Source organism: Pterocles gutturalis, unplaced genomic scaffold (genome assembly GCF_000699245.1).
Source record: "Pterocles gutturalis isolate BGI_N339 unplaced genomic scaffold, ASM69924v1 scaffold9431, whole genome shotgun sequence".
NCBI classification, from domain to species: domain Eukaryota; kingdom Metazoa; phylum Chordata; class Aves; order Pterocliformes; family Pteroclidae; genus Pterocles; species Pterocles gutturalis.
In genome coordinates this window covers 1,873-22,753 of record NW_010105438.1, presented here as the reverse complement: position 1 = coordinate 22,753, position 20,881 = coordinate 1,873, and the positions used below count along the sequence as shown (strand labels likewise).

The following is a 20,881-nucleotide window of genomic DNA, read 5'->3' as shown; positions in this document are numbered from 1 at the left end:
TCCTGCTAATCAGAGTTTTCCCATTGAAAAAGGAACAGTCAAATGCTGATAGATAATAAACAAACACCAGACCTATGGGGCTGCGTAAACAGGGAGAAATGCAAAAATAGGTAAATGAGGGAAGAAGAAAAGAAAAAGCTGATTTTTGAGGAGTTACTCTGTCACTCACACTTTACACCAAAGGACTCTTTTCAGTGACAGCTCTGAGGGGCTCCCCTAGTCACCACAGACACCTGCTGATTTGGGAGCAGCCTCACAACTCACCCAGGGGCCGTGCCCTGTCAACAGCTTGAACGTCCATGAGGCCAGGCAGGTTTGTCCTCACCAAGATGACATTGGCACCAGTGTCCTTGTCAGCCCTGTGAATGCTGCGAGTTTGCCAGTCAGTCCAGTAGATGTAGGAGTCCAGCAAAGTGAGGCCGTAGGGATGTTGCACTGGAGACAGCAGGGTGCGGCGGTTAGCACCATTGAGATCCGCAGCCTCAATCCGCTGAAGAAAGAAGTAAACGTCAGTCCCACAGTCAAAACACAGATCCTCTTACTAGCAATTACTACATCGAGTGGGAGACAGAGCCTAAGCAAGTGATGTTATTTAAGCCCACCCTCCCCCATAGCCCATCCTCTCAGAAAAGATTATGTTCCCCTTGCTCTCTTGATAGTTTGCTCAAGAGCTTCAAAACAGCCTGCAGGCTATCAGAGACCCACTGACAAACAATGCTGAAGAACAGAATCAGACCTCAGTGTGTGCATCAGCCCAGAGCAGCTGGGACCCAGCCTTATCCACTGCCAGTCCATTAGGCCAGCCCAGGTTGTTGCTGATCAACACCACACGTCCAGAGCCATCCATCCCAGAGCGTTCCAGCTTGGCATTCTCACCCCAGTCCGTCCAGTACATATACCTAGAGAAAAGCCAGCAAGTATTATGGAAACAGAGATCAGAAGTCCTGTTCTAACCGTTAGATAGCCTCTTGACAACACTAACCCCATCTCATGGTATAAAGCTATTGCCCGAGGGCTGTCCAGGCTCTGCCAGACCAAGACTTTCCTCATGGAGCCATCGAGGTTGCTCACTTCAATCCGGTTTGTTCCTGTATCTGTCCAATATATCTTCCTGCCAATAGCATCCACAGCCAGCCCATCTGTAGTCAACAGACCTGAGGAAACAGAAAGGTGTATTGATCACTGCTCATCCTCCCAGTTTAGTCAGGAACTTCTGGTATTCCCCTTGTGCACCTCATCAGGCAGTTGCTTTAGGCATTGCTTGTCCTTCTGCTGAGAATTTAAATATTATTCTACCAGAGTATCAAAGAATCTCTCTTTTCGTGCTGCACAGAGGTGAGAGGCTCCCGGCAGAAAAATGTCTCTTACCTGTAGCGATGATGTCCTCAAATTGTGAGCCATCAAGGGCAGCCCGGCTGATTTTCCGCAGTGTGCTGTCTGACCAGTAAACCTTTCCTGGGTGGAAGAATAAAGCAAAACTTAAAAAAAGCCCACAACAACACTAAACCAAAACAAACCGCAACAACCGAACAGCAAAATCCTTAAAAAACAGATCCAGATCTCTGACTACCAGCTACACCATTCAATGCAGATCTGACTGCACAGGAGTATCAGCACTACAAGACTATTAAGCTGGAGTGATAAAACAGTACAAATCATCTTGTTCCAGTCCTCCCTAAAATACACAGGAGCACTGGCACTCTGAACTCTACACAAGGCCAGAGATCACATAACACATCATCAGCTAGTAGGAGAGTGTCCCACATCTGATTTCTCAACATGTCCCAGAGGATGCCAACCAGATCATCTACCTTACTGTACAACAGTGGGTTTACATCCAGCACAGCATCAGATGTTTAGTACACACGAACAGCCAGAGTCTCAGCTCTACAGCTGTAAAAGGCTTCAGCGGGAGGAAAGCTTTCTTAAATCCAAAATACACAGGAACCTCAGCCAGTACAGCAGACAGCTTCTTCCACATAGTTGGGGTTCCCTGCTTTCCTATAAGGACTTTCCTTTCCTGATTGGAAAGGAATATTTGCAGCACATACTAGGAAAAAAACCTACCCAAATTCACAGCCTACAGCAAGATCTGCGCCTGGGTCTTTACTCAAACATTTAGCTATCAAGTCACTTGTTGCCTTTCAAGCAGACAGTCAGATACACTAAGAAATTCAGACCTTCACGAGGATCCACTCCAATTGCAATGGTGTTCTTCATGGTGACATTGACCGAGACGACAACATCTGCAAAGTAGGGAATATCCAGAGAGACCATCCGGATGTCAGTCCTTCTGGCAAAGATCAGGAAGCTAGTCATTCCTGCAGAGTTGAAAATGGACACATATCAGCAAGGAGCAGGTTCAGTCAACTGTGGGCACCATTTATTGAACATTCTGGAGGTGACATCCACTTCAGCAGAGAAGGAGAAGTCTCAGGCAGGTCTTGGCTCATGGGGAGCCTGGGTACAAAAGCTTTACTGAGCATTACTGAATGCTTCTTTACATCCAAATTGAAAAGGAGCGCACTCACAGAGGAGTTACTTCTACTAATATGTGTGGGAAATGGGAATTTAGGAGTCAGTTTTTTTCCTGCTAAGGAGAAAAAGTGGATGTACCATGACCTGAAGCTAAGTGCCTTCCACAATCCTCAAAAAGAGGGTTCCCGGGAGGAGTGTCTACAGACCTATTAAAGAGTATAGCACCTTTTAGTTAAAAACAATCCACCTCAAGATTAGGGCAAAAGTATGGGGAAAAATGTGAGACCTGGTTTAGTTGCCCAGCATAATTTCAAGAAAAATTTCTTCTGCATCAATCTAGTTATCAGTAAGTTTCTTCACAGTAATTCCCACTCAAATTGAAGGTACAGGCATCAAATGGGTTTTTCAAGGGGTAAAGCAGTTAAGGACATAAAAGTGAATTTTGTTTCCTAACAAGGCAGGAGCAAAATGTAGCTGTAATACAAAACTGCAATGAGGATCCTACAGAGAGGACTCACCAGGGGAGCAGGTCTTGCCGTCAGATTGCAGGTTGATCCCAGTAGGGCAGGTACAGCTGTAACCCTTTGGAAGAGGTGCCAAGAGGCACAGGTGACTGCAGCCTCCATTGCTGACTTCACACGCTGTGTGTACTACAAGAAAGAGGAGGAGAAATCCATAAGCCAGCAACACAGACACAAAAAAGGGGTGCAAAAGCTATAGAAACGCATTCTAGAGTTCCCTTAAATATCAAGCTGAGAGTTATTCTCATGCTCTCATATTCCACCCAGAGACTTAAGGCATTGAGGGCTGACAGACTGGTCAGCTCCTTGCCGGAGAGCTGTGCCACACACCAGAGCCTGAGCAAGCTCTCAGCTCAGTGTGGCTTGGGGCGAGCTCTGTACCTGGTGGCCTGTGCCGGTGGAAAACATGAATATCCATAAGATTCTCCAGATTGTCCTGCAGCGTTTCCCGAGCCTGCCCAGTCCTTCTATCTGCGCTCTGGATGCTTTTGGCCTGCCAGTCTGTCCAGTAGATTCTCTCGCCATAAAGAGTAAGTCCAAAGGGGTGAGGCAGATTGCTCCCAATCAGCACCTGGTCAGATTACCCCCAGCCCCCCCAAAAAACATTACTAAGAAGTCACCAAGGGGAAGAGGATTCCCTTGCCCCCTCAACATCATAATGTACAGTCACAGCAAAAGGAGAGCGATGGGGCAACGTTAGCCCTCAAATGGAGGTTTCCTCACACAGTTTGCAACTGAAAGGGAGCTCTTCTCTCCCACTGAGAGCAGCTCAGTATGTCCTGATTTGCCGATCTCAGTTTTGACTGGAAAGAGAGGCAGGGGCCATCAGCACTCTGCTCTAGGACTTACACCTCAGGCTCCCAGACTCCCTCCTCAAAGACAGCTTCCTTACCTTCCTGTTGCTTCCATCCAGACCGGCATACTCGATGGTCTTCATGCCTGCATCTGCCCAGTACAAGCGCTGTGACTCATAGTCAATGGCCAAGCCGTTAGGCCATGTCAGGTTGGAGGAAATGATCACCAAGCGGTTGGAGGCATCCATACCAGCACGCTCAATTTTTGGGCTGGCTCCCCAGTCGGTCCAATACATGTACCTGAAAACGAGCCCAGACAGGAGTGAATGCCTGCACTCCTTCACTGCCACTACAGCCAGCGTTACAGAGAAGCAAGAGAGCCTGGTGCCTTCAGCCCCTAGCAGGACTAGTATTGTACTCATGTCCAGACTTGGGTTCTTGTAATGTACCTAAGATCATAGTCAAATTTATATGCCTTCTACCCGTATGCTGCCCTAACTACAACACCCAGAAAAAAGCTCAATAGTTCAAGGTCTAAAAATTAACCAAGTATTTTCCAGTCTCCACCATTGACCCTTTATACTCCTTCTGCACTGGTCTTCCAGTAAGCCACTCAAGGAAAGAACAGCACACTTTATTCAAGACCTTCTAAAGCAATGGCTGGCAAGCTTCTTCCTATCCACCCGGTCCCCAGCTCCACAAGGTCTTAATGATTAAGAAGCAAAATCCATCACTGAACCCATTTGTTTCAGTTACTCTACCCAGGTTTGCTATCCACAGCACAGCTGATCCCTCAATACTCTGACACAGAGCTTTGAAGCCAAGAGGCCAGTAATGTTACAGCTTGCTTGAGATCAGCAGTAACTTACCCGAGGAGATCCTTCTGACTGAACTCTGGTTGATAAGCAAGGAGCTTGGATACAAATTCAACATAGATTTGAAATACAGAAATAGAAGAGATCTAGATGGCCTCATTCGCAACATTTTTTTACCACATCTTTAGTTATTACGTCCCCAGGATAAACAAATGAAAACACCAGCCAGCTGCTGCAAGCTCTACAGCACAACAGGCAATCATCCCTGCTTATCTCATTCCACTAGCATCCAAAGTCAGGTCTCTGATTTCAGTCTTTGTCAGGAGGTAGAACAATGGCACCAGAGAGAGAGACACAACTGCACAAACCCAAAGAACCTGAACATCTTTAGACATGCAAGGATTGCCATGGCATCCCAGAAGAAAGTATCTCTCACCCTCCAACAGGGTCCACCACAATATCTCTAGGTCTGTCTAGGTTCTCCCAGATTAGAACAGTTCTCATGGTCCCATCTGTGTTGGACACCTCTATCCGATCTGTTCCTACAAAAGTCAGGAGAGAGAATGAGAGAGATCAGACATCTCTGGAACTGCAAGAGCTAAGGAAAAAAAAAAATACAACCAACCATGCATTCTCCCCCTCCATCCATCTCTGCTCATAGCTGGAAGATAGGTAAGAAATACAGCTCCAAGCATCACCTTCCATTAGATCTCTCAAGTCACCTCTGTGGCTGTCACTGGTGCTGAGTCCTGTAGGAATCTAAACCAGCTCTTTCCTAAGCCCCCAAAGTACCTATGTAGGCATGAGAGAACAGCTAAAGAATCACCTTCCTACATCTCTCTGAACTATGACTCTCCAGCAAGGAGCATAATCCAAATATTACCTGCTGCACCACAAGATACACTGTTGGAAGATATGAAAACACACACAATCACAAGCTCTGCAGCAAGATAACAGTGCTGCTTGACCTCTACTACAAACCGTTCTACAGAATTATGTCTGGGGATACTGCCAAAAGAATTAAACTAAGGATTCCACCTCAACTCCCACTTTGTTAGAAACACATGAGATGAAACTCCATTTTTTGCTAGACAGAAACATACAAATTTGGAATGAGACAGATAGAACTACCCAGCTGTTTTTCAGTTTTCATGACTAGTTAGGAAGACAGAAGCCTTGGTAAAGCAGAGGATCCCAGTACCTGCATCAGTCCAGTATAGCTTGTTGGTGACCCAATCAATTGCCAGTCCAGCTGGACTTTCCATGCTGGTGTCCACCACAACCTAAATAAAAAATAAAAAGAAAAAATTATTAGTGAGATTAGACCTCAGGGAGAAAGCACATGCCCAATGCACTACCCATTCACAAACAATGTTAATTTTCAAAAGGCAAAATCCCAAGCAGAGCAATGCCATATGAGAGAGCGCATTAAGGACTCAGAAGTTCAAATAAGTCTTACATTTGGAGACACATCTATTTTCCATGGCTGTTCAAACTGCAACTCCAAACTTTGAACTCTCTTCCCCTCATTTATGGCAACATTAGCCTAAGGGCATGTGCAAAAAGCATTCCCAAGGAGCGTGGCTCTTGTTCCAAATGCAGTACGTAACAGAGGATTTATTACTTTTCCCTTTCAGATTTTAGGGCTACAACAAAGGAACTGACCACAGCTGACAAATCAAGATGCTTTGTGTCCCAATTTAAGGTTTTTCCATTAGGAATGTACAACAAACTTGTGCATGAAGTGTTCAGTGCTCTCAGGGCTCTTCTGAGCCAGAACTACAACAAATCCAGCACGAACTGCAGCTCCTTAGAAGGCCAGTATATCCCAGTGGCTTCCAACCTGATGCTCAAGGAGTCTCCTGGCTAGATGACCTCCACACATGGTTAACACTGTACCTCCTGGCTTGATCCATCCCATTTTGCTCGGCTGATTGAGTCGGTGCTAACATCTGTCCAGTAGACATAGTCATCCTTTGAGTCCCAGTCTAGAGCCACAGCACTGCGAACATCAGCAAGGGGGATGACATCATCTGACAAGTCATCTGTGTCAAAGCTGATCCGACGGATGTCCATCCTTCGGGCAAAAAGCAGGAACTTGTCAAGACCTGATCAAAGGTCGAAAGGTCTTCTTTTAATTTCTCTAAGTTCAACAACACAGTGATAGACACAGACAATATCCTGCTACATCCAACCTTAACTGCTTACATCATCATCTCTCACTGGCAGCTCACAGCCCAGGATTTTATTGGAAGCAATATATCACTGGGGCAGAGTGGGGTTGGGGGGGGTGTGTTGTCAGGGGAGAACAGAGTAGTAGGGAGCTGTCTCCTGGGGGTAAACTATGCTAAGGGAAAAAAGTCAACCATATTCTTCGAAGAATAGCACAGACCTCCCTCCAAATCAAATAGCTATGCCATCTCTGGTGAATCTAGGAGACAGCTGGCCTAATTCTTCCACATAGTTGCAAACCAAGAGAAACCGTGGCAATCAGGGACTGAATTTTTTATTCAGCACTGACACAGCTCCTGTGGGAGCTTTAGGGAAACACTCAGCTGTGACAGGCAGCATGGCACCACCAGCAGCCCTGAAACAAGGGCCCAAGGATGGCGCTTCTCTGTATCCCCACCCATCCAGCCTAGTGAGGGCAACGGGAATGCAGAACAGGGGAAGGCATCAAAGGTCAGGCATTCTCTGGCGGGGTCAGAGACTTAATACTGCTAACTCAGTCTATCCAGCTGCAGCTCCTTGGAAGCAACTGCTGCTGCTTACTCCCACTGCCAACCCCCTGCTACCCGCCGAATATCCGAGTGTACAGGCTGTGGTCCCACCTCACTTACTCTGGGCACAGGCGTGGCTGCTGGTCTTGCGGAAGCCCGTGGGGCAGGCGCAGGTGTAATCCTTGCTGCTCGGCAGGCAGAAGAGGTGAGTACAGCCGCCGTTGTTGGCCCCGCAACGGTTTCTCCCTGCTCAAGTAGCCAAAGACAAAACCAACCACGCGTAAAGCACAGAAAAGAGGAAAAACACCAGCTGAGGTGTCCAGACCCAGATGGATAAGATAACTTGTCTATCCAGAAATTAATTGAGAAGAGGAAAAGTATAAACTAACTCCATTTGGAGGGCTCAATTTTAAAATAAAGTGTTTAACTCAATCCCCTTCTAGAGCTGATTATAGCAATTGCAAACAAATACGGGAGGCGTCAGTCATTACTAATGCCCACTTACAATTTTTCCCCCTCCCAAAACAGCTCGTGCATAAACAAGCTACAACTATTTCTTACTGACAGGCCCCCGCTCCCCGTGTCAGCAGGGGGAGCTGCAGTGACACCTAACAGCAGGGTACAGGGACTGGGGGACCTCAACCCAACGCCCAGATGTTTCCGCAGCAGCTCTGGACAGAGGCAGTGGATGTGGCAATATGCTGGGTTCAGGCTTGCCATCTCCCTGCTTTACAGCATGGCGGGGGGCAGCAGGTCTTCTGGGGGCTCAAATGGGTCTCTACCCTCTCTGCAGTTACCTGCTGGCTGGCGCTGAGGATGCAGTGTGTGGATGTCCATAGGGAAGTGGAGTTTGTTGCGGATGATCTCCTGGTTCTTGCCTGTGAATTTGTTGGCACTGTTGATGCTCTTGGTGTGCCAGTCTGTCCAGTACAAACTGTCCTCAAACACAGTGATAGCAAATGGGTGCGGGAGGCCTGGAATAGAGATCCCATACAAGGATATAATCAGGTCCAAGAGGACTCAAGCTAGCAGGGGGGCAAGAAAAAGCTCTTTCCACTGCCCCTTATGCCTTGTGACAGTCAACCCACTGAAATCCACCTTACACTAATATAACAGACAATTCCTCTCTCCCATCCACCTTAGACTGGGCAGCAAACCCTTTTACTTACCTTGGCTAATAACAGCCTTCCTATTCTGCCCATCGAGGTCAGCCCTCTCAATGACGTGATGTTTGGCATCCACCCAGTACATTCGATGTCCTGCATAGTCAATGGTCAGTCCATTGGGCCAGAAGAGGTGTGTATCCGCAATGATGCGCCGATTAGACCCATCCATGTTGGAATACTCAATGCGGGGAGTGTTGCCCCAGTCGGTCCAGTAGATAGTGCTGGAAGAGGCATGGAGAGACAGACAGGCTGGAAAACTCATGTCCCATACACTGCACCCAGCATCACCCTCTATCAGGGCAAAATGGTACCAATCCTGTGACCTCGAGCATGAAACTGGGTCACAGCCATGGGAAAAGTGACACTTTAAGGCTGGGGAAACCTGAATGTCCCAGAACAGAATGAAGGCTCTGAAGGTCCCCAGCACTGCCAGGTTCCCCAAACTGGCAGTACTAAATGAAGGCTTAAGCCCAGGGGCAACCTTTGTGACCAAGGTTGGGGTTTTCAATGTTCACCTGGAAGCAGCTGCATGGAGGGCTCATTGGAGTCCCAAGTTTTCACTCACCCCTCCATAGGATGTAGGGCAATTGCTCGGGGCTTTTCCAGGTTCTGCCACAAAAGCACTTTCCTGTGGGTGCCATCCAAGTTTGCTACTTCAATTCGAGATGTCCCAGAGTCTGTCCAGTATAATTTGTCATGGATCCAGTCAATAGCAAGTCCACCTATCTCCAGGGGAGAATTAAGCACAGAATGAAACCAGGAGCAGGATGTGCTCAGAAAAATAGTTCCTTTTCCCTCTCAGCCTCAGAAGAGGCCAAATTCAGTCCTCCTGTCTCATCCCCCATCAGCCAAGATTAACTCCAGGGGGACACTGATCTCACACCCATTCCATCCAACCCAGCCCCTTGCTCAGGGAGATGCACTCCATTTTAAATGCTGGGCACCCACTCTTCTCCACTCACCCACCCCTATTTCTCACACCACAGTCAGTCCCCAGGCTTTTGCCTTTTTTGTGGTGACGCACCTGGACTCTCCAGCCCTGTGGAAACCACCTCTTCCACATTGCTGCCATTCAGATTGGCCCTCATGATGCGATCGAGAGTGACATCAGACCAGAACACCAGCTCCTTGCTGTGGTGGAAGTCAAGGGCAATGGCATTTTCCAGGTTGTTCAGGAGCAGCGTATACTCTGAGCGATGAGGCAACACTTGTCGAATATCAATTCGATTGGCAAAGAGCAGCACTGGTTCTGGCCCTGAGAATATATGGGAAGACAGCATTAGAGTATGTTGACTGTGTCCTACCTACCACTCCCTCCGCACCACGTCCCAGAACATAGCTTTGCATTACTGGCAGCCACGAAATCAACTCCAAAGTGCAAAACACTTCAGAAAGTTCTTTTCACATCCTCAATACACAGTCCTAATCAAGGATGAGCAGTTTTAAACCTTTTGGCAAACATTCACACAGCAAGAAGTGATCATTCCAGGTCCCACCTAAGCCCACCTCACCTCAGCCTCTGGCAGCTGGATCATAGTTTCCTTTTCCTATATCCATCTCCTAGCCATACAAACATACATGTTCTACCACATCTTCTACCACACAAGAGAGACAGTTAAAATCTGCCTCGGACAGATATAAACTCAGCAGGTACTTCTACTGCAGGGGTGGGGGGGGGAAGAAAAATAGTATCAATATCCTTTAGATGGAATTTCTAATTCCTCAGCTCCTACATTAGAGGAGCTGAGGAATAAAGTTAAACAAGTGTGTAGATGCCTTTAAAAACCAGCACATGTGCATACACCAGCCACTCACAGCATTCAGGACTGGTGACCAGCATCAAGGGTCAAACCACAAGGAGGTGTGATACAACCTCACTGACTGGGAAGGTTAAGACACTTCCTCAACAGAGACAGAAGCAGGAGGATGTATCTGTCCCAGGGTCTGGGTCACCATGAATGACAAGGGACTAAGAAAAAAAGGCAAAGGCTGTCCTGCTGTCAGGGAAAGAAGATAGCAAAGTATCTCTCTATGGTCAAAATCACACTGAATTTTCACAGGCATTCACCAACAACCTGGGTGCATCTAATACAAATCCAGGTACTTCCTTTTCCTCACATGTTGCCTCGATGAACACCATAATGCTGGCAAGAAAGCATCAGAGACAAAATTACGAGAACTGGACCGACACACACCAGAATAAGGTTGAACTCCTCTTTACCTAGAGCTTTGCAGCTACGCTTGTCAGGTCGCAGCTCGTAGCCTTGCTCACACCAGCACTGGAAGCCTCCTTCACTGTTTGTACAGCCTTGGCTGCAGTAACCTTCCTCAGCACATTCATTCACATCTGCATGTTACAGACAAAGGGAGAAAGTTACTATTAGATCATCAACAAGCCAGGCAATCTCATCGATAGCATGCTTCTGGTTTCATGCTCTGATTTGCACCCTATCATAGCCATCAACTTCAAGCACATCAAAGCAGCAGGGAGGAGGCTACTGCTTCAAAAACCCACCTTGGCATGATCGGCCATCTTCCAGGAGCCTGTAACCTGTGTGGCAGGTGCACTGCACCATCCCTCGTACCATCTGGCACTTCTGAGCACAGCCACCATTGTTGACATTGCAGTTTTCCTCCCCTGTTCGTGGACCTGCGAAAGGAACATGTGAAGATAACCAGGCTGAAACCACAAGGCAGCTGCTTGTGTCCTCAGCTGTTAGGCAGCAGTCACCCCTTAGAATAAGCTGAGCAAGAGGGGGAGCATGCAGGCTGCACTGGAAGCTGCCTCTTCACGGTCAGAATGTTCCCCTGCAGGCCACAACCAAAGGGGACAACAGCTCAGAATAACATGCTTTTAGAATTCCCTATCTCTGCAGACAAACTTTGATATCCAAGACCATAATCTCCTCATTATTCCTTGTCTGCAGTATGTAATTGGCAAAACCACCAAGGCCATTTTCCACAGTCTTCAGCTCTCTCCTGTTATCACAGCCCAGGCTTACACACATCCTTCAGCAACACCAGACAGACTCCCACACATCACAGTGCCTCCATTTATGTTTAAGACTAAACGCAGAGAGCTTACGGCAGTTTTGATGCGGGCTCTCATCACTGCCATCTCCACAATCGTTTGCTCCGTTGCACAGCTTCCTCTGGCCAATACAACGCCCGTTCCCACACAGGAACTGGTCTGGGGCACACTGAGGGGTCCCTGCAATAGAAGAAGGGGGAAGTAAGCACCATAGCTTACTGACAGAACAACAGTCATGGTGAAAAAAAGGATACAGAACATTTTCTAAGATTTGTTACAAACTTTACGTAGGAGCACAAATCCATTACTTCCTCTCTCCTTGAATTCAGCTCATCTTGCACTCCTCACTGTCCCACATATCTTTATGCTGATTTGGAGGCCTGGCAACTCTCCTCCACACCGAGTCCAATGTTGCTTTATTGTGAAGTTCAGCTATTTAGTTTCTCTCAGAATCATCAGAAAGTCCTGGCTGAGTTCCCCTTGGTTCCAGATTCCACAACCTCACTCAGTATGTGCAAGAGAGGAGTCAGTTCCTCCCTTTAATCATCTGCTATGTCACCCTAGCATGGCTACGGATCTTAAACCTGCCCAGGAATGAGCGTCTTGTCCAGCCCTAACTGCACTGTGACAGACTTGGAATGAGATTTACATGCATCCTTGAAATCTGAGCTCAGGCAGCAGGATTTCACACATGAGCCACACACTTCAACTTCTGCTGTTGGCAGGGAGACTCTACAGAATTCTTGTAAGTAAAGTAATGCTGTTTGAAGGGACTTTGCCAATCTGATTGTTTCTTCAGCAGTAACTGCACTGTCCTGTTATTGTTACTGTTGCCTCTTATTTCTTGTACCCCTTAAACTGACTTCATTAGTGGTTTCCAAATCATCACCCTCTGACAGTCCTAGGAACACAACAGGACAATACCGTCATCAGCAAGAAACAATCAGATTGGCAGACTGCCTGTAAACAGCATGGAAAAGGGCAGTTGTGAGATTAACAGAGAGTACAAATAAGAACTAACAGACACATCAACTAGGAACATAAAACCAATCACACGCAGATTCACTTTTCAGAGCACAGGGAGGCTTTATATGAAGGATTCTGAAACTTGGACTGCATTTGTCATATTGAACATAAAAATCATTACATCAGCTGATCTCCTAGTATTCTAGGAATCTTCTGTGGCCAACAAAAATATAATTCTGTTCTAAATCCAAGAGGTGACACAGCATTTTAACTCTTGCTACAGACACTGAAACACCACTCTATTTTGCTTAGATGAGCCCGTACACATTCTGCTTGGAACTCCTGAGTTAATTTTTACCTGCTGACTATCACCATAGACCTAACGCAGAACTGCACAACTAACCTTACAGCAACAATACTCAACTCCCTTGGGTTTGGTTTGAGGTGGAAAGGTTGAATTTCAATGTCTCTGGAAGTCTCACTTGGTTTCCAGGTGGCAACTGTTCTTTTAATACCTCTAAATACCTTTGTTATCAGGATGAGGAAACAGGGTTACCAGCTTGTCTTTAAGCATAATTGCTCTTTCCAGGATCACCACCATGTCCTACACATTGGTGCTCGTGACAGCTGACCGATCTAGAGCAGCTGCTCTCAAATGTCTCCAAAGTGTGCCTCTCCAGGTCCTCTGAGCTCAGCTGTCCTTGTAGAACACCCACTCTCCCCTCCTCAACAGACCCCAACAAGGGGTAAGTTTTCACAAATCCCTTCTGTCAGCCCTAAACCCACTGTTTAAATACACTGATCCAGAAGGGTCAATACACACAGCTGGGCTCCACTCACTGGGATGAATTAATGGACACTGTTCCTCAACAAGGCCTACAGACATCCTGAGGGTTTTCAGGAAAACACAGGATTCTAGACATTCCTTGAATCCTACCATAATACTAGGGTCTGTTGAAACCCTCCTCTTCTCTTTTATATAATCGTGGTTACGGAATGGCTATATGCAAAATGATTACTAGAAAGAGAGACCCCTGAGCAAACATGTAAGGGGGAAGCTGACACCCTTAACCTCTAAAATAAAGGCTTTATCCTTCACTTCCACAAAACGCCCTTTTTGGTTCCACTGCCTGCTAGAATTGCTTGGCAATTTCACGAGGCAACATGAAAGCTATCCAGAACTATCTAGAAGGCATGAGTTAGACATAGTCCATTTGACAAAGGTAGCAACTTTGCACACTATTAATATTTCCAAGCCTGAACAGAATCATCTCAGAGCTCTGTGGCAATTCACAGTATAGGGACAGAATAGGAAGATACAGGGATCTGATATTTGACCAGAAAACACCATCACCTTAGTTTAAGCACACAGACGTGCACCTGTTTGCAAGCATATAAGATAGCCTGTAGATCCCATTCTTTGGGAAGGACAGAAAATCTAGGCTGAACTCAGTGAAGTAATTCAAGAGAGACTTCACTACCTATTACCTGCAGGATGGAAATATTAGCTATAAGCAGCAAGGCATCAGGACAAACCTGTGTTCTCACAGTTCTCCTCATCACTGTTGTCAGAGCAGTCATCTTCCCCATCACAACGCCAAGACAGACGGACACAGCGCCCTGATTTACAGCGGAACTGGTCAGCTGTGCACATGGATGTAGCTGAGGAACCAAAACAACAACATTAGATGAGCAAGAAGGATCAGAAGAGACCCAATTCCAAAGCTGACAGTCCCAAACAGTCTCCTGCATCTGCAGAAAATGAACACTTCCACCAGTTCCCAGCACTCACTGCAGTTCCTCTCATCTGACTGGTCATCACAGTCGAAATCTCCATCACACCTCCAGCCAGCGTTAATGCACAGGCCACTGTTGCACATGAACTCTCCAGAGCGACAAGGCTGGTGAGATGCTGCAGAGATGGTAAAGAATATGAAGAGCTAACTCAGACCAATGTAACATCCCCAAAGCCCCTCAGCATCACCCTTACACTCCACTATCGTGGAACTTGGTACCTAGTAGACTCCTCATGGAAACTGCTTTCATTTCTGTACGCAGAGGTGTGCTGACTACACCATGGCTCCCATCAATATTCTCACTTTCCCAAGTTAAAAAAAAAAAATTAAAAAAAAAAAGGGAAGAGCCAGCTTATGTGTGAACAATTAGGTTGCTGGCTACACTGTAACCCACCTCCAGCCCATGCAAATTCCACATGGGTTTGCAAGTCAGATGCTTGGACCAGTACATCACCCTGCACTAACTTACAGCAGTCAGATTCATCAGACCAGTCCCCACAGTCATCGTCGCCATCACAGTGGTAGATGTCCAAGATGCAGCGTCCATACGCACACTGGAACTCCTCCAAGCTGCAGGTGGCAGCTGGAACATCTGATGCTAATAAGGGAATCAAAGAAAAAATGCTTGAGGTAACAGGGCACAATTCAGTTTAGATGCAACCTTCTCAGTCTAATAACGAACTAGCAAGTACTCAATGGAAAGGGGCTGGAAATCACTAGCCACTGCTGCATATCTCTGCATGACTTGTATTCCTGAGAGGAACTTGAACACTGTTTGTGCTTCACTGCGGGGCAGTTTAAAGACACGATTTTTAAAAATGCATAGGGTGTTAGTCTGTAAACACTAACTTTTCAAGAGTCATTACACTCTAGAGAAGAAAACAGCTATGAAGAAGGAAAGGTTGATGGGAAAGCAACAAAAAGGATCCACGAGTGTCACCTTGTGTCTTATGCTTGAGAGACTATGTCTCAGCACCCTCCAGAAAGTGTTTAAATTATTAAACCTGAAAAAGGTAGATACAAAAACAGGTGGAAAAATAAAGATAGCCTCTGGGGCAGCTCTCTGTTAAGGACTGAGGCATGTCAGAATGCAAGGTTATGGTATGGAATGATTCCTTGAAAATTTTCACAAAAATAAGCACTTGAAGACCAAAGGAACTAAACAAGCAGCAAGGTGTCCACATCTGTACCTGACCCTTGAGGATTTCCTCCCTCCCTTTCCTCTCAAGCTGCTGCCAAAACAAACTGTGTCTTATCAGTACGGAGCACTGCCATGCAGATGACCCTGGGCAAAGCCCAACCAACTTATTGGCACGGATTTGCCCACTGTTCTCTCTTCCACAGTACGCTACGTGGGAAGGGATGAAAAATATTTTGAGTACCACACAACAGAATCTGACACCTCTTTTCATACTCTCCCGAGAATGAGCTGCATGTTTCAGGCATACGAGTCTTCCAGCTGAGGAGCTCTGAAAATAAATCTATTCAACAAAATGGAAAAGAAAAACTGACAGTGTGGAAAGTGAACTACACCTGCCTCTCCAAGCTGAAATCGTGGGCACAGCCTGAAGGTATGCAGTAAGAGTTTTAGTTCAGTGAGTATCCAGCGGCTGGATGCTAAAATGTGTGTTAACGTGTGCCTCACCAAAGGAGCCCGAAAAGAGCGTTTGGGTCTCCCTGAGGAGAAAATGAAGTCAGTGACTTGAATTCTCATGTAGTGCGATTCATTATAACACACACCTCCAAAAGAAGCACACACACACACAAAAGAAAAAAAACAAAAAAGGACAGTGTAGTCCCACTTTGTCCTACATAATTGACAAACAGCACTGGAGATAAGGAAAAGATGACAACCAACTGGAGAAAGATAAGAGAAAGGGAGGTAGCCAAACTAAGCTTCTTAGTGAGTTACTTTAAGTGCCTTATAGAGACAACTGCCAGCCAGGACTGGAGAAGCATCCCCGCTCAGAGAAGCAGGGGCACCAGCTCTGGGTGCCACAGGAGGCAAGGCTGAAACATTTCCCCTCCTTTCCCAAGGGCCTATTAGTGGCTTGCAGGGAAGTGAGAGGCGAGGGAGCGAGAAAGGGAGAGGGAAAAAGGAGAGGGAGAGAGGCTGGCTTCCTCTTAGAGCCCTTTCCCGGCTCAGAAATGTTTGCAGCCCCTGGCTCCCTGCCAACTCTCATTATCTGGAGAGATAAAAGACAACTCCCCCACGCACCCACTCCCCCTGCCCTTCAGGAGCTGGCAGCCCTGATTCCCCCTTCCCAGAGCCTTTTGAAGTTTCCTGCTATCTAGAACAAATTCTGCAAAACGCCTTTGAGAGCAGGGTGGGGGAAGGGACCCCTGCAATTTCCACAGACACCCACAGCACTCACAGACGCAGGGACATAACAGACTCCTGTCCCACTTGCTACAAGCCTGGGAAGGTGGAGGAGAAAACAACTGTTGTGGGCTCTCAGGGCCCCCCTTCCCCATCAGTCACATCAGCTTCCAGACAGCTTGTCCTATCAGCCTTTTTCCAACAACGTCCTGCACAAAGCACGCGAGTGAAGCGGGTTTGCTCAGGCAGGCAGCCCTGCGGCGTGCCAGCTGGGGACATGCAGGCCCTGAGGACTGTCAGTGGGCCGAGCCCCCCTGAGATTTCAGGCAGCAGACATGAGGAAAGAGAAGAACTCCTACATTTTTCTATAGAACTGTACTCAGCAAAGCATAAGCCTCCTGCTCCGACTCAAGGTCACACAAAGTATGCCTGTGAGGTAACAGGAGAGATACATCATTCTCTCGCACCCTCTGGGGTAGGCAACAGAAGGCAGCAGAGCTGCCAGTACAGGCAGGACTAACTTGTTTTTGATCTCTGCTGCAGAAAAACGTGCCAAACCCCAAGACAGGAGCAGGTCCAAAGGGCTATTTCCTGTGGTTACAAAGCAAGGAGAGGACTTACGGCAATTCTCTTCATCCGAGCCATCCTTGCAGTCTGTGTCACCGTCACAGAACCAGTGCTCAGCTATGCAGCTACCGTCACTGCAGCGAAACTCCTTCTCCGAGCACTTTCTCATATCTGCAGAGACAGCAATACAAGCAAAGCTTTGGCTTTTCTCAGAGTGCCCAGTAAACAACCGCACCATGCTCCTGAAGCTCCTAGGGCACCCACAAACAAGATTGCTCATTAAACTACACATGCCCGTATCATGCAGTGCCTGAGCAAAACAGTCATTGTTCATTTAACTAACACAGAGTGCTGGATTCAAAAAGAAACCACAGGACTTCACTATGGCATGCCAAGGAATAACAGGTCTCAAGCCATTTTTGCTCAGCAGGTAAGCCACACAGCCTGAGATCCCAAGCAGCCAGTCCTGGGAACAGAATATCCCACAAGCCCAGCCCAGCCAGCTGCAAGCCCTCGCCATGCTCAGAGGATCCTAGAACTGCGCAGGTGGGAGTCTGCGCCACCCCTTTTAAGGCACTAAAAGGGCAGTATTTATAGGGCCACATTACTCACCACACTGCTCATCGCTGTTGTCGCCACAGTCGTTGTCACCATCACAGTGCCACAGGCTGCGGATGCAGTATCCATTCTGACATGAGAACTCATCTTCCTCACACTCCCGTGGAGCTGCAGGGACACAACAGACATAAGGTGAAGCCGAGAAGAAGATTGACCCTCCACAACACCAAATCTGTGACATGTCACAAATCAAGCGACATCATCCTCCAAGGACACCGCGATGTTGGAGAGCTAATTCCCCTTCCCCTAACAATACCAGGAGAGCCACTATGACACTTCTTGAGTGTCTCTCTTCCACTCCATCTGCAAGTCAATAGTACAGCAGGCTCTAAAACTTGAGAACATGCATTGGAGGAAGTACCTGCAACAGAGAGACGGAGCCACCCAGCCTGTGCTGGTATTCTAGCATAGTCCCAAGGCAGGCTCAAGAGATCCCAGCACAGAAAAAAAGCAATCCAGATCTCTTCTTAAAGGAATTAATAAGCCCTATAATTATCTAACAAATAATTGCTGGTAGAATTGTATGTCCACCTTCTTTTCACAACAATGCCAAAGCTATTTTCAAAGGAACGGAAATGTTTATTGAAAAGGAAGAGAGAAAATTTAAACTTCCTCTTCTGAACGCCTCAGTATTTGCAGCCTCATTCCACCAGGCTTTGTTTAAGTCTTTACCAAACTTCTTTGGCAGTCTTCTGCCAGTCTTCTAAGGAAGCTTGTCTGCAGACCAGTGAGGAAAGGAAAGAGACTTCAAAATTAGCACCTGAGGACCTCGATCCAAGAGAAACTCTCCTATGATTACGTGCTAGGCTGAACAATCCCCTAGGAGTCCCCTATTCACAGAACCTTGCCTTCCTCCTCCCATTATTCCCCACATCTTTTGATCATACCCTTCTCCACTGTCGGCTTAGATACAAGGGCATTCCAAACTTTTCCAAAAAACAGACCAAACACATCCAGACCTATTGATCTTTTCTTTTATGAAAATCTTTGAACAGAGACTGGAAGACTGAGCTTAGTCCTGTGATCCAGAGCATCACACAGGATGTCAAACCCCTGAACCTTGCTTCCCAGCCCTTTGCCCACAAGGGCAAGCAAAGATTGAGGGCTTACTAATCAAAAGGTGAATTCATTTCCACACAAGTCCTGGACACAGAATACTTTACAGCCAAAAGCTTTATTTTTTCATTTCTCAAGATGTGGTTCCTCCATCAGAGCCGCTCTGGAGCACCATGCACACAACTTTTGTAGAGTTCAAGGGCTGCAGAGTGATGCTTATTAAGCAGCTGCAACCATCTCAACCAGAGAGCAAACAGTGCTGCTCCCAACTGCAGCCTGATGCCAGCCCCAGCAACCAGTTCGGTTTCAGAGAAGCCGAAGCTCCAGTGCTATACAACATGCTGGCTCTCCAGCACGTGCTGCCAAGTACGGACCTGACAATTTGCTGGAGAAGGAAAGTCGTATCCCTGAACACCTTTTGATAATGGAAGCCAACCACAAGTAACCCTTGTCCTCAACACAGTGGGGAAAGGAGGGTGCTGAACTCCAAAGACTCAGGCAAAATTCCCTCCATTCTAATAATCTGTCGAAGCACAACGGCAGTGCTCACAGCTAGCGGCCTGCCATGGCAGCGCTTTTGAAGATGGGGCCTCACATGGCAGCAGACTGTCAGCCTTCAGGGTAAGTGATCCCTGTGTGGGCAGCATCCCTCCAGCACCTCCCTCTCCACAGGGAGCTCTGTTTGAAGGGAGAGGATGCTGAGGACAGCCCTGCACAGCAGCAGAGTCAGAGGCGGTGGAAGCTGAGGCCACAGGAAGTCAGCCAGACAGGCAGTTCAGGAGGATTTGGCAGGGGTTCGGTGTTTCCACAAACAGGGGGGGACACAAGGAGCTCAGCTCACGGAAGTGCTTCATGGGACATTAACTAGCAAGGCTACAGGGCATAAATGGTTCTCCAGCTGGACGGAGGAGCATCTCCTCCCCCAGGACACGCAGCTGAACAGCAGGGCAGGTGCCAAGGCGGCAGGGCTTACCAACATCAGGTACACACCTCTGTCAGAGGCAGGATATAGCTTATTACAAGCCAAGGGTCTGATTCAGTAGATGAACTCTTACATTCCTGTAATAAAAAGGGTCAACTTTCCCCAACCATGGCAGGCAGGCACTGCACCCACCCTCTCCCCTCAGAGAGGTGACTTACGGCAGTCCTGTTCATCAGAATCATCCTCACAGTCGTTGTCTCCATCGCACACCCAGGACCGGCGGATACACTTCCCATTGTCACAGTGGAAGTCCAAGGGGGAGCACGTGGGCAGCACTGCAACAGCAAAGAAACACCTCAGGGAGCTGCAACCAGCTTCCTTCCTGAAAGCAAAGTTCCTTCCCCCCCGCCCCAGGGGAGGAGGGCTACACCTCTTAAACAAAGGACATAAAATTTCAAGTCATGAGGAAGAACTGTTCCTCAGATGGGCAGAGGTCTGTAGCCTGACAGTCTCTCCTCCCCGGAGCAGCACTGACCCCTCCACAATAAAGCAGCCACCACAATTCCCCCACCGAGTTCCTTTCTTCTCTTTCATCGCAAGCCTGCTGTCCTCCCATAACTGCACTTGTTTTATAACAAGCAAAATTACATTGTCCACATCTTTCCTGCAGGCTTCCCAGTGCAGTCCATCCTGTTTCTATTACACAGCAAGTTCTTTAGAGTAAGAATTATCAGAAGCAATGTTTTTGGGAAAAGGATTTTCCAAGGTACATGCTACAGCGTATGAGCACAGGGACTCTGCCAGCATTTTTGTTTAACAAACCTGCAAGGAGAAGCTGGGAGGCAGGAATCCACTGCTGGGCATAATTTGCTGTACCTCCAGCACAGGCAATAGAACCCAAACCCTGCTAGAGGTCCCCAGAAGGGACAGAGGAAGGGGGCAGAGATGGGACGATGCTTGCCTACACAGGAGTCTGCTGGCAGTGGAGTGGAACCACAAACCCACAGTGTTTGAAGAGGCCTGGAGCCACAAAGCTGGAATTCAAGGGGGAGCATCAGCCCTCTCCTTCCCCCCACAGATGAGAAGAACACTCAACCCCAGGAGGTTCCTG

The 20,881-nt window shown here is 47.5% G+C and overlaps 1 protein-coding gene across 1 annotated transcript in view; it reads right to left on the bottom strand.

The window, feature by feature from the left end:
- LRP4 (low density lipoprotein receptor-related protein 4) overlaps positions 1 to 20,105 on the bottom strand; it is a gene marked incomplete at its 5' end in the record, with an annotated part of 28,323 nt that extends 8,218 nt beyond the window's left edge. The window contains 25 exons of the mRNA XM_010087393.1: positions 264 to 490; positions 737 to 899; positions 983 to 1,154; positions 1,369 to 1,455; positions 2,181 to 2,321; positions 2,997 to 3,128; positions 3,381 to 3,570; positions 3,892 to 4,093; positions 5,045 to 5,150; positions 5,810 to 5,891; positions 6,508 to 6,716; positions 7,449 to 7,574; positions 8,126 to 8,302; positions 8,498 to 8,715; positions 9,060 to 9,216; positions 9,519 to 9,749; positions 10,716 to 10,841; positions 11,010 to 11,144; positions 11,580 to 11,705; positions 14,028 to 14,153; positions 14,284 to 14,403; positions 14,757 to 14,885; positions 17,229 to 17,345; positions 17,787 to 17,900; positions 19,989 to 20,105. Coding sequence (XP_010085695.1) covers positions 264 to 490; positions 737 to 899; positions 983 to 1,154; positions 1,369 to 1,455; positions 2,181 to 2,321; positions 2,997 to 3,128; positions 3,381 to 3,570; positions 3,892 to 4,093; positions 5,045 to 5,150; positions 5,810 to 5,891; positions 6,508 to 6,716; positions 7,449 to 7,574; positions 8,126 to 8,302; positions 8,498 to 8,715; positions 9,060 to 9,216; positions 9,519 to 9,749; positions 10,716 to 10,841; positions 11,010 to 11,144; positions 11,580 to 11,705; positions 14,028 to 14,153; positions 14,284 to 14,403; positions 14,757 to 14,885; positions 17,229 to 17,345; positions 17,787 to 17,900; positions 19,989 to 20,105 — 3,730 coding nt within the window. The remainder of the gene's footprint in view (positions 1 to 263; positions 491 to 736; positions 900 to 982; positions 1,155 to 1,368; positions 1,456 to 2,180; positions 2,322 to 2,996; positions 3,129 to 3,380; positions 3,571 to 3,891; positions 4,094 to 5,044; positions 5,151 to 5,809; positions 5,892 to 6,507; positions 6,717 to 7,448; positions 7,575 to 8,125; positions 8,303 to 8,497; positions 8,716 to 9,059; positions 9,217 to 9,518; positions 9,750 to 10,715; positions 10,842 to 11,009; positions 11,145 to 11,579; positions 11,706 to 14,027; positions 14,154 to 14,283; positions 14,404 to 14,756; positions 14,886 to 17,228; positions 17,346 to 17,786; positions 17,901 to 19,988) is intronic.
- Between the last annotated feature and the right edge of the window lie 776 nt (positions 20,106 to 20,881).